At 42.3% G+C, this 13,026-nt stretch overlaps 1 protein-coding gene across 1 annotated transcript; it reads left to right on the plus strand.

The window, feature by feature from the left end:
- Positions 1 to 973: 973 nt before the first annotated feature.
- LOC139577709 (uncharacterized) lies at positions 974 to 12,725 on the plus strand. Its single transcript, XM_071404890.1, has 6 exons — positions 974 to 2,137; positions 4,678 to 4,808; positions 5,155 to 5,331; positions 8,801 to 8,950; positions 9,298 to 9,409; positions 9,653 to 12,725. The coding sequence occupies exons 1-6, from the start codon at positions 1,867 to 1,869 to the stop codon at positions 10,537 to 10,539; spliced, it is 1,728 nt and encodes a 575-aa protein (XP_071260991.1). The 5' UTR covers positions 974 to 1,866; the 3' UTR covers positions 10,540 to 12,725.
- Positions 12,726 to 13,026: the final 301 nt, after the last annotated feature.

The raw sequence follows: 13,026 nt of genomic DNA on the forward strand, positions 1-13,026 counted from the left end.
GTAATGTATTAACTTGACCAGGTAATTGTAAAATTTAAAAAATAAATATGCAAAGTCTATTTTCTAACCTCTTCCTGCAGGTGCTTGGCTGCAGGAGACTGGGCGGCTACCTTGGATTCCCAGACTGGTGCAGACAAGAGCCCAGGGAACAACATAACTGAGCAGGGCAGGATCAGAGGCAACATAGTGGAGGTCAGAGGATGGACCTTATATGATATGTTTATAGGGAGACTGGTTCTGGCAACCAAAACTGTCAAATACTCCATCTAAACATGGATTGATTCTCAATTGCGATACGATTCTAGAAACATAAAGCCCTTTACTTTAATATCACGTCTAAATAATTTCATAAAAGCAAAATATACACTTACTGCACACTGTTTTAAGCGGGTCTAACACAGTTACAGCCAACAGTATTTTTCAGTTAATACACTTTTCTGGCGTCGTTCCTTCCGTTACACATAGGTATTCGGAGCACGCTAGATAGCTAATTAGCACAGGTGGTCGGTCTTCTCGGGTCTTCCGTCTGTCATCGGTAAATAAAGCGCTGTGTTGGAGCAAATTTGGGTGCATCTTATATTCTGGTATTATTCGGGCAATTACACTCCCGACCACTATGGTCAGACAAATGGTGGTAGTAAACACACACCAGGGGATCTATGAAGATGTACTTCACATGTACTTTAACGTAATGGTGTGTGTTGATGGTGGGAGAGCTCATAGTTCTTATAGCAATCAAACGAATGCAAGAAAATGCCAATCAAGATACAAAGGACTACTATAGTCAATATTCCTTCATTCAAGGTAACCCCTATTGTTAAGTTTGAGGTGTGTTAAGAACAAGTCTATTTGCTACCATCCACTCAACTGGTGACTGATTGGCTACTTAGAATTCTTGGATTTTCAAAGCAAATTGTCACTACATGCTGTATATATGGCCGTGTGGGAACCCTAATTAGCCCTATAAATGTGTGTAGTAATTTATCCTTTTTATTATTATTATTTATCGCTGATATGAAAGATAAGGTCCTTATGTTAACGTTCAAAATGAGCACCGTGGCTCATAAAGAAAACCAGAGCAGAAGATACTGTATTTACCTTCATTGATCATCAAATCAAATCAAGTTTATTTTATATAGCCCTTCGTACATCAGCTAATATCTCGAAGTGCTGTACAGACACCCAGCTTAAAACCCCAAACAGCAAGCAATGCAGGTGTAGAAGCACGGTGGCTAGGAAAAACTCCCTAAAAAGGCCAAAACCTAGGATAGACTCTAGAAGGCCAAAACCATTGATAGACTCTAGAGCGTCTATGAAGTTATGTGAACTATATTACCCCTCATAACCCTTTATTAACTTGTCATTTGAAACAGACTTGTATAAATACTTTTTTTTAGAGAGACAGTAAACCTTGGCTAGAACAAGGACTGAGATGATGTAGATGGATTAAGATCGTTCTATTATTTTCTACTCTATTCTTGCTAACACACTATTCTTTCTAAACAAGGCTGCTCTCAGCTTGAAAGATACTGATCATAGGAGATTTGATGTGTAACGTAATAAACAGTACCGTAATTCAAAGAACAGCGCGCATTTCTTTTTCATTTAACCACACCCTTTGAGCAATGACGCCAACCAAAAATCATTTATATTCAGTACGTAAACGGAAGAGAACAGTGACCAAGAACAATTTCCACGTTAGCGGTTTTTGTTGTTAATGAGACGTTTATGTTACACATTGGAAATCAAAATATGACTAATTGAACAGCACAGCATCACATACTACTTCAGGTAGTCTTTAATTCGCGCTGGAGACAGGACTTGGTTGATAGACGTTATCTAAGTAGCCGCTAACGTTAGCTAACAATGGTTTTTCACACTCAAATAGCCTCCGTCATGGAGGTGCTAGCGAATGCAGCCGTGGCAGAGATCTGTAAACTCGTAGACGACGACTATGCAGTGTTTCGTTTGGAAATGTCTCAAAGCCAGAAAGAAAACAGGACATTGCGGAGGAAACTACAGCTATTGGAACTGAAGGTGGTACGGGAGCGCGCAGAGAGGACAATTAGAGACCGAGTCCGCGCCAGTCGTCCCTGTAGTGTCAAGATCCTCGACCAATACAGAGGAATGGCAAGAGGTACATTTTTGCAGAAGGCCGAGACTGCAGGGACAAGTTTTAGAATCAAGTTTGCTACAATTCAGCACATTTTGTCATGGGGCACAGACAAAATGTGCTGTTTTAAAGCTAATTTCCGGAAATTCTGCACATTTTGCCATGACTTGTGCCATGTTAATATCAGTGCTTAATTTGAGCCGAATCCTGCAGGAAAAGGATCAGGCACCTCGCTGTTTTGGACTGTTTCGTTCAGGAAATTCAGCCCAGGCCTGATATTCTAAGAGTTGATTCGGGTTGGGCGGGCCCAGGCTTATGGTTTGTGCAACATTGTAACCTATGTTTGAGACCAATCTGTGTCTGTGTGAGAAGCGTGCCTGTATCTCATATGAGATGAACTTCATATGATCTCTCTCCCTCTGATAGACATGATCCTGCAACTCTTATCTCTCCAGCGTTGCACGGCATCATCTATTTCATAATAGAAGTGTGAAGGGTTCTGGAGGAGCTGCAGCACCCCTCATCTATTGAAATATATTTTCCAAAGTTATAGAGTTAATGCTGTCTGTGCAGAAATAAATGAAATAATTCAGAATAGCCTACTACACGACAAAAAAGTGTCACAGAGGACCAATAGCTTATTTTGAAGAATAGCCTAGCTGTGGAATGTAGCCTAATAACAAGGTATGGTCCTACAGTTGGGAATGCACTGCATATCTAATTTGTAAGTCGCTCTGGATAAGAGCGTCTGCTAAATGACTTAAATGTAAATGTAATATCTGTCAGTGAACAAACAGCATGCAGACAAAAACTGGTATTTTGCAATATTTCAAATACAATCACAGGAAAACACAGGTTGGAAAGCAAATGGCTCCTGCTGAAAAGAGAATCATCTCATCTGTCTGCTGTAGGCTACCAAAATATTTGATCAACTTCCAAATATTGTTTTACTATGTAAAATGAGAGAGAAAGGCTTTTGGCACGAGCGCATCAGCCATCACCAGTAAGTGAGCTGCACATCATTGGGTGAGTCAGTGAAACTGGAAAGCAGTTTTAGGACAAATTTCCTCATATTGTAGCCTATAATATGTGTCTCCACACACGTAGGCCTAGTCTATTGATGGGTTCAAGATAAGGTCGTTTTTATTGATCTCATATTCTCAGTTTGTGTCAAAGTAGCCTGTCATTTTAGATAATTTGTGCGGTATTAAAAAATATTCTGCCAAAGTCTTCAGTCATGTAAAATGATGTAGAATTGCCTGAAATCCGTTTTATAAAAGGCCACATTTTTCTGACAGTTTGTGCAGAAATGTTTTGGTTGCGCAAACCTACAGTTTACACATGGTCTGTGGTTGCGAGGCCGGTTAGAAGTACTGCCAAATTCTCTTAAACAATGTTGGAGGCGGCTTATGGTAGAGAAATTACCATTAAATTCTCTAACAGCTCTGGTGGACATTCCTGCAGTCAGCATGCCAATTGGCACTCTCCCTCAACATGAGACATCTGTGGCATTGCATTGTGTGAGTGGCCTTTTGTTGTCCCCAGCACAAGGTGCACCTGTGTAATGATCATGCTGTTTAATCAGCTTCTTGATATGTCACACCTGTCAGGTGGATGGATTATTTTGGCAAAGGAGAAATGTTCACTAACAGGGATGTAAACAAATTTGTCCACAATTTGAAAGAGAAGATTTTTATGCGCATGGAACATTTCTGGTATCTTTTATTTCAGCTCATGAAACATGGGACCAACACTTCATGTTGTTTTATATTTTTGTTCAGTGTAGATAGTCAGTCAGGTGGCTAGCTGCTGGCAGAGACTGCTATTGCAGTAATGTTGAAGGGCTCTGTCTAGTATTACTTAGCTAGCTAGAAGGATGAAGTAAGAAGCTAATGTTAAACGGAGCCTACTTTAGCAGGAGCAAAATATAGGCTACTATGTTTACTTGAACAGAGAGGAGGCTACTGAGACAGACAGTTATGTGGCGAGGCTGAGGCAGGCTGCAATGCATGCAGGAGGAAGCAGGTGAGCTCTGACAAAGACCAAGGGGCCGACCCATGAAGCTTAAATAAAAAAGTAATGCTAGCAAGAGCAGTGTGCAGGTTTTTTATTCGTAATTTTTTTCTCGTGATATCCAATTGGGAGTTACGATCTTGTACGATGAAATAAGTGTGATAAATTTGAGAACAAAAACTACTTAAATTTAAACACCACCGCAGAAGATTCGCTATTTACCATCTTCCAAGTTGTTTTGTTGTTTCCGTGAAGAGATCTAGCTATCAAAACTCCCCCTCTTCCAATGCGTTGTGGCTGGGAAATTCCCGAAGTGAATTCTACTAGATGAAAAGGCAAAATGAGTAGAACATCCTGCCATTTTAAAGCATACTAGATTTTTGAGATATTCACATACTAAAAAACATTTTATTTTCGCATACTCAAACAGCCTAATATTTATGAGGCAAGTATGGGTATTCGGACACGGCCACTGTCAGTAGTGTACAATATAGCGTTGAGCATTGACAGTAGCTAACCTAACCACGTCTTTCCCCCAATCACTCTCTCAGCTGAAGGACATCTCGCTGGAGGCCACATGAGCTTTGTGAAACCAGTGGGACACCACGCGTGGAGAGATGACCAACCCATAGCTATAGATGAGGGGAGTGGAACCTCAACCCAGCATGTTATCGTGATAGAGGTTAGTGTCATAGTGTAACATTACAGTACATCAAATGTGGCGCGGGAGCTTGTGGGACTTCCCTATGACATTGTTATCCAATTCAGTTCATGTACCGGTAATAACCTCGGGGGCTCCTGAGTGGCGCGGTGGTTTAAGACACTGCATCTCAGTGCAAGAGGTGTCACTGCAGTACCTGGTTCGAATTCAGGCTGCATCACATCCGGACGTGATTAGGAGTCCCATAGGGCGGCGCGCAATTGGCCCAGCGTTGTCTGGGGGTAGGCCGTCATTGTAAATAAGAATTTGTTCTTAACTGACTTGCCTAGTTGAATAAAGATAAAATAAACCTCTCTTCATGTGCCAGTCTGCAGATGCAGAGGCTGCTGGTTCTGGAGGATCGTCTCTGGTCAAACAGGAGAGGACTGAAGGAGAGGACCCACGAGACATCCAGACTAGAGCAGCGGCTGGAGTGGCGCCCCCTGTAGCCACCGAGGACCTCACCGCCTCGCCCCAGCCAAGGACCCGACGCAGCATCACGGAGGTCAGTGGAATGCTGGACGCCGTCCTCAAGTCAGAGACAGACACCGAGACTTTAACTGTAATGCACAGGCGGCTATTACACACAGGATCTGACCACAGATCAGACCCAGAGATACTGGGGCTGAGGCGACTGGGCTGTCCTCCTGCTCCTGGCTTAGAGTATTTACTTTATGGTAACCCGAACACGAGGACGGTTCATTCCCATCGGGACTCAGGTTACGCGTTAGAGACTGGCAATGATCCGTCTTGTTCTTACACTACAGAGATGGACCCTGGCAACATGCCCTTGGGTTTAGAGACACAGACGGATCTGTCTAGAGGGGACTGGAACCGGTACAGTAGTAGTGTGTACTCTGAAGGGTGCCTAGATAAGAAAGGGGAGGTTATAGTGGTAGATGAGGTGACTGTGAAAGTGGAGGGCGACGCTCCTCTGACATGGAATGTGGATGAGACTCACTTAGGGGAAGGACTCTCTCAAGGCAGAGCTTTATTAGATTACAGGGAAAGTTTAGAGACAAATCCAAATATCGAGACCCACTCCCCTTTACATGCGCTCAGGGATCGCGACCTAGTGTCCACGTCAATGGGGCCTTCCGATTCACACGGCCGCATCCTTTTTGATCAGGTTTTGAACTCAAAGGACCAAGGGGCTCAGGTTTTGGGAGGGGGCGCAACATCAGGCGGTAGTAAAGATAAACCATTCCTCTGCATGCTCTGTAACAAAGGCTTCAGCTGCCTCCAGAAGGTGGAGATCCACCAGAGGGTCCACACAGGGGTGAAACCCTTCAGCTGTACCCAGTGTCACATGCGCTTCACTGAGGCTGGCAAACTGAAGAGGCACCAGAGGGTCCACACAGGGGAGAAACCCTTCAGCTGTACCCAGTGTCAAATGTGTTTCGCCCAGGCTGGGCACCTGAAGAGGCACCAGAGGGTCCACACAGGGGAGAAACCCTACAGCTGCCCCCAGTGTCACATGCGCTTCACCCAGGCTGGCAACCTGAAGATGCACCTGAAGGTCCACACAGGAGAGCGGCCGTTCGCCTGTACGCACTGCGGGAAGAGGTTCTCAGAAAGGAGCTACCTCAGGATACACCAGCTGAAAAAACATTCCACTCTATAACATAGAAAGTAACCATTCCACTTGATTGCTTTTCACATGTAGATCAAATGCTGCATTGTCAGCAGTAAAGATCCACAGATGAATTTGGAATAACGAGTAATAGATTTTAGTGTTGAATATTCCTGAGTAGAATTTTGCGTCCAGGCATTGTGTGATCTATAAGCCTTAAAAGTACTGTGTAAGCTATATGTTTATAAATGCCCATTTCATTACTTCCAACTACTTGATGAGAAAATGAATGCAGTTTATCAAGTTCATACAGATTTTTTGTTGACATGCATGTGTGGTTTTTATATGGATTATTTAACACTTGTTAAATACACTCGTAACCATATACAGGTTGAAAATGGAAGAATTGGGCACTAATAAGCAAACATTGGAACGTGGTAGCTGTACAGCACTGTATGGGTAAGCGCTGTATGGGTTTTGACTGAGGGAAATGCTGTAAATTAAGATGACTCGATGTATCGTGAAAGATGAGACTTTGAGGATTCTAATAAATACCGCTTTGATGTCATACAAGCAAGCCAAATCTGCACTTCACATCTCCAAATCAAACTGATGTAATATACAGTGTCAACGTTTTATGATCACTATGTTTGATGTACAGTTACAAGATGACATGGGGTCATACCCTGGGTTCTTCTGAACAGACTGAGCCTATGTTTGTTTATTGTGAAGAAAACTCACTGCTGAACACGCACCTGAATACACTCATGACTCCATTCTATGCGCACCACAATGACGATCTGTTTCTCTGAATTACCTTGTGAAAGCCTAACACTGTAAGATTTGTATTTTATAACTTAGCTAGTCATGTTTGCGATAGAACAAGCTTTCAGATTATGTCCACTTTAGCCAGATTGCGATTTATAATGGACTGTTTTTTGGATTGTGTAAACAACAGTAATTGTGTGATGGCGGGGATCCAGGGCTGTGTTCCAAACAAGTACAAGTGTGCTTGCTCTAGTTCCTCAACGGCACAGCTAGGAGAGCAGAAAAAAGTACCTTTTAATAGTTGAAGACTCTTCTTTGAGTCATAAAAAGTGCCATGAAATTACTAAGGATCTGTGCACACTTTGGAGAGGTGTGTGGCCACTTGGAGACACCAGTTAGTCCTCTCACTCAAACCCTTGTCATTTTTTGGTCTTATGTTGCACATACACCACATTGTCCAGGAATATTCTTATTTTGTTACTGAATGTATCCAGTGTGTGTTCAGATTTTGTTGTCAACAACTGTTGCAAATGTACAGTAAATGGAAACTGCACAAAATCAACAGTGTAATGTTTAGATTCAATCTTGTCAGGTAAACTGTTGTGTACTCACTTTTGGTCTAATTATCTCAACTGTTCCCTTTCAATTGCTACCATGGTTATGTATGGTTTTATTTTTTTTATTCTGTAAGAAACATTTCAATTTAACCCTATCCATATAGTCCAATTCCCACGTGTGTAAAGGGTTAATAAACACAAAATGGGACTTTTCATTCTAAGACTTTCATTGAGACTCTCTTTAGTATACATCACATCTGATCTCACCTTATTCTCCATACACCAGACAGCACTTTATAACCAATATACAATTACTAAATATACCTACACATACCCAGACACAAACAAACACCTACTGTACACTGGAGAGGCTATACGAACACGCCTGGTGCCCAAAATGTATGACATATGTCACGCAGCGACCGTTGAGTGGGGACGTTCTGTCAGTTCAGAACAAATTGGCCGCGTTAGCTACCGCTAGCAACATGTAATACAGCTGCCCGGTGAAGCAACAGTGGGACGCACCACGAAACAACACTGGTCATTCACACCGGCTTGTCGTTACGTTAGCTAATTGGGATGTTACGGTGACATCCGTATGGTGCCCAATACTATAAGTTATTAATCCCTCGTCCATCGAAATAAACATTGGTATTTTACAAGTTTTAACTAGCGCCATGCTGCTGTTGCCTACAAGCCAGCATAAACTAGCTAGCCAGGAAGGGTTCATCAGGACAACAGACTGAAGAGACTCCTTTCGTCTCCACTCGACTCTCAGCTGAGCGACATACGTCATCTATTTGGGCACCAAGCCTGTCCATATAGCCTCACCCATTTTTCATGCATTTTTTTTACACGTCAAAATAGTTGAGGTTTGTCTGACTTTTGACTTATCATAGTTGACACATATTTACCCACAAAATCATATTTATGTCCACCATGATGTTTAACAACAATTAAGTAATTCTGTAACTATAATATAGTAGTGGGATGGGTAAACACTTATTACCTGTTTGTGTGTGTACGTACCTGAGGGAGTATATGTCTGTGTAATCTGTATCACCTCTCTCTTCCAGGAGGAGGAGGGTCCAGAGGTGCTGCTGGTGAAGGAGGAGGGTCTGGGGAACCCTGAGGGGACCATGGTCATGGAGGACAACCAGACTACACCTCCTGAACCCACAGAGGAACCAGCTGAGCAGAACAGGACCACACACAGTCTCACTGAGGTGAGCCCACTGAACTACTGGCTGAATCATATTAGGTCAGGGTGCTGATCTAGGATCAGTTTAGCCTTTTAGATCATAATGAATAAGATTTAATGGAAAGATCATAGATCAGCATTTCTACTCTGAGACTCTGTGGATACGGGCCCAGGTCTTGATTAATTTTGTCTTAAGTGTGGGAACATGCCTCTGAATTAACAAACCATTAAAGTGTAAAGTAATCAAATCAACTAACATGTTTGGGCAATGAGGCACTGCTATGAGTACTATGCAATCATAAGATGCTCCATAGTAGGGTACTCATATCAGATTTCTTGATCCAACATCCTCTCACTCTGTATCTCTTACAGTCAGTAGACATGGAGGATGGGAAGCCTGATCTGCTGCTGGTCAAAGAGGAGACAATTGAAGATGGACCAGAGAGCATTGACCTGCTGAGTGGACTAAAGATGGGGGAGCAAGGTAGGGGAGAAATACATATAGCCTACATACAGTAATAGATCTTCAATGGGAATAGTGATGCACCTGGCTATTGTTTTTTTCTAAATTTTCCTCAATAATAAAATGAAATAAATACAGCTTATGTTTACATACAAACACACACATTATAATGTATGAACTTGACCAGGTCATTGACAAAAAAAACTCCATATTTAGAGTTCTCTGCCATGTTTGTGAAGTCTATTTTCTAAACTCTTCCTGCAGGTGGTTGGTTGGAGGCTAACAGAGGAGATTGCGCAGCCATTTTTGATTCCCAGACTGGTGCAGCCATGGGTCCAGGGGAAGACATTGAGCAGCCCAGGACCAGAGGCAACATAGTGGAGGTCAATGGATGGGACGGCGTCCTCAACTCTGGGCTGGGGAACAACACTGTTAACCACAACCAGAAACAGACAGTCGAGCACAAAACAACATCCAAAATAAGTCTCCATGACAACAGCATGGCTGAGACCAGGGCGAGGCGTAGATTTGGTCTGCGGGGACGGGGAGGTGTCCATATGAGACAGGAGAGAACAGACACCGACTCCGCTAGTGACGCTCCGTCCTGCTCCTATAGTTGTGATTCAGAGAGACTGCTGGCGCCTCAGGTTAACCCCCTAACAGGTGCTGCCTTTAGCCTGCCTTCTATAGAATCTATCAACTGGAACATGGACCCTGCAACAACACAGACACTCACTGGCCTTCGTCCTCCTCACAGTCTCCTAATGTTAAACCAGACCTCAGACAATGCCAGTGCCTCAACACTAAATGGGTACACAAGCCCATTGACAAATGACAGTAGTAGCAACGCTATCAGTAGATCCGATGGCAAAGAGAAGCGCTTCCCGTGTTCATTCTGTGGGAAAGCCTTCAGTTTCCCCAAACAGGTAGAGATTCACCAGAGGATGCACACAGGGGAGAAACCATACGGCTGCCACCTGTGCCAGGCCAGTTTTTCACACTCGTCCAACTTAAAGAGGCACCAGAGGGTACACACAGGGGAGAAACCCTTCAGCTGTACCCAGTGTCACATGCGCTTCGCTCAGTCTGGCAACCTGAAGATGCACTTGAAGGTCCACATGGGAGAGAGGCCATTCGCCTGTACGGACTGAGGAGCTACCTCAGGATACACCAGCATAAAAAAACATTCCACTCTATAACATAGAAAGTAACCATTCCATTTGATAGCTTCTGACTGACATCACACCCTGCATTAAAGACAAAGATTAATTTTCATTGTCAGCAGAAAAGATGCCCTTGGAATAACGAGAGTAACGTATTTCATTGTTGAATATTCCTGGGTAGAATGTTGCATCTCGACATTGTGTGACATTGACTTGAGTGTACAACACATTAGGAATACCTGCTCTTTGCACTTCATAAACTGACCAGCTGAAAATTACAATCCCTTCTTGATGTCACTTGTTAAATCTACTTCAATCAGTGTAGATGAAGGGAAGGAGACAGGTTTTTAAGAAGGATTTTTAAGCCTTGCTACAATTGAGACATGGATTGTGTGCCATTCATTTAGCATTTTTACATTTTAGTAATTTAGCAGATGCTCTTATCCAGAGCAGCTTACAGGCACAATTAGGGTTAAGTGCCTTGCTCAAGGGCACATCGACAGTTTTCACATAGTTGGCTCGGGGATTCGAACAAGCAACCTTTCGGTTACCGGTCCAATGCTCTTAACCACTAGTAGGTACCAAGCTCCCCTGGTTTGAGTGTGTCAAGAACTGCAACTCTGCTGGGTTTTTCACGCTCAACAGTTTCCTGTGTGTATCAAGAATGATCCACCTCCCAAAGGATATCCAGCCAACTTGACACAACTATGTGAAGCATTGGAGTCAACATGGGCCAGCCTCCCTGTGGAACGCTTTCGACACCTTGCCCTGATGAATTGAGGTTGTTCTGAGAGCAAAAGGGGGTGCAACTCAATAGTAGAAATATGTTCCTAATATTTTGTACATTCAGTGCAAATAAGCATATATGGTGCCATGGAAAAGTATTCATACCCCTTGGATTTCTTCACATTTTATTGTTACAAAGTGGGAATAAAATGGATTTAATTGTAAATCTATACATAATACACTGTCAAAGTGGAAGTTTATTTGTATTTTTTATGAATAGAAATGAAATAGCTAGAAGATAGTCGTTGCATAAGAATTCAACTCCTTGAGTCAATACATGTTAGACACACCTTGGGTAAGTCTCTACGAGCTTTACACACCTGGATGGTGCAATATTAGCCCATTATTATTTTCATAATTCTTCATGCTCTGTCAAGATGTTGGGGATCATGGCTAGACAGCAATTTTAATTCTTGCCATAGTTTTTCAAGCAGATTGTCAAGTCAGATCCTGCTCCTCCCCTCCGGCGTATGACATCGCCAGAGTACTCACCAGCGGACCTGGGATTCATCATTACGCGCACCTGTGAATCATTATGATTCACACCTGGACTCCATTACCTTCATAATTTCCTCCCCTTTATATGTCACTCTCCCAGGTTCACTCACCAGTTGGTATTGTTATTGTGTATCGGCGGTCTGCCGTATGTTAGTGGCGTGTTCGTTGTTTTATTTAAACGTTTCACCTGCTTCTGACTCACCGCCAATCATTACACAGATTTAAGTCAAAACTTTAACTTGGTCACTCAGGCACATTCACTGTCTTCTTGGTAAGCAACTACAGTGTAATTTTGGCATTGTGTCATATGATGCAGCCACCACCATACTTGAAAATAAGGAGGTAGTTACTCAGTGATGTGTTCCATTGGATTTTCCCCAAACATAAGGTTTTGCATTTAGGCCAAAAAGCATATTCATTTGCTGTGTTTTTGTTGTAGTATTAGTTTAGTGACTTATTGCATACAATATGCATGTTTTGGAATATTTGTATTTTCAGTCATTGAGTTAAAAGTCATTATTGTGGAGTCACTAAAATGTTGTTGATCCATTCTCAGTTTTCTCCCATCACAGCCATTGAACTGTACCGCTTTTAAAATCACTAACGGCCTCATGGTAACATTCCTGAGCAGGTTCATTCCTGTCCTGCAGTTCAGTTCAGAAGGATGGCTGTATCTTGGTGTTTTTAAAGTGAGATGATAATGATAGTGCCTTAATTCATGTTTACTTGACATGTAGTAGTGAAAGTGTAATGTTGAATCTTTTCCAAATTATTCAAAAATTCATTTTATCAAAGCGAGGTTACCAGATTTACAGAAAAGGTAGTGTTACCGTAGTGAGGTTATTGTACTTGTCACGTATCATTTTGCGCAATAAAAGTACTGTAGTTCACGTTGTGAGTGTATGAATTGACTCTGAAATTGACTCTGACTTGGTTATTTTTTTTTAATCATTGCAGGGACTAAGTTTCCCTTCTCAGTTGAACAAAAACATATGGACTTAAATAATTATAATTGGCTCCATATTGTTAAGTACTTGAATTAGTGTTAAATAGGCTTGGCTGTGTTAACTTGTTTGTGTACAGCAAAGAGCTTCTCATATACAGTGAGGGAAAAAAGTATTTGATCCCCTGCTGATTTTGTACGTTTGCCCACTGACAAAGAAATGATCAGTCTATAATTTTAATGGTAGG

Source organism: Salvelinus alpinus, chromosome 6, assembly GCF_045679555.1.
Source record: "Salvelinus alpinus chromosome 6, SLU_Salpinus.1, whole genome shotgun sequence".
NCBI lineage: Eukaryota > Metazoa > Chordata > Actinopteri > Salmoniformes > Salmonidae > Salvelinus > Salvelinus alpinus.

Excerpts from the sequence above, each read along its gene's own strand:
- LOC139577709 (XM_071404890.1), top strand. The coding sequence starts at position 1,867 with ATGGTTTTTCACACTCAAATAGCCTCCGTCATGGAGGTGCTAGCGAAT. Across the intron at positions 8,951-9,297 it reads CCACACACAGTCTCACTGAG|TCAGTAGACATGGAGGATGG; the intron begins GTGAGCCCACTG and ends TATCTCTTACAG. Across the intron at positions 9,410-9,652 it reads ACTAAAGATGGGGGAGCAAG|GTGGTTGGTTGGAGGCTAAC; the intron begins GTAGGGGAGAAA and ends CTCTTCCTGCAG.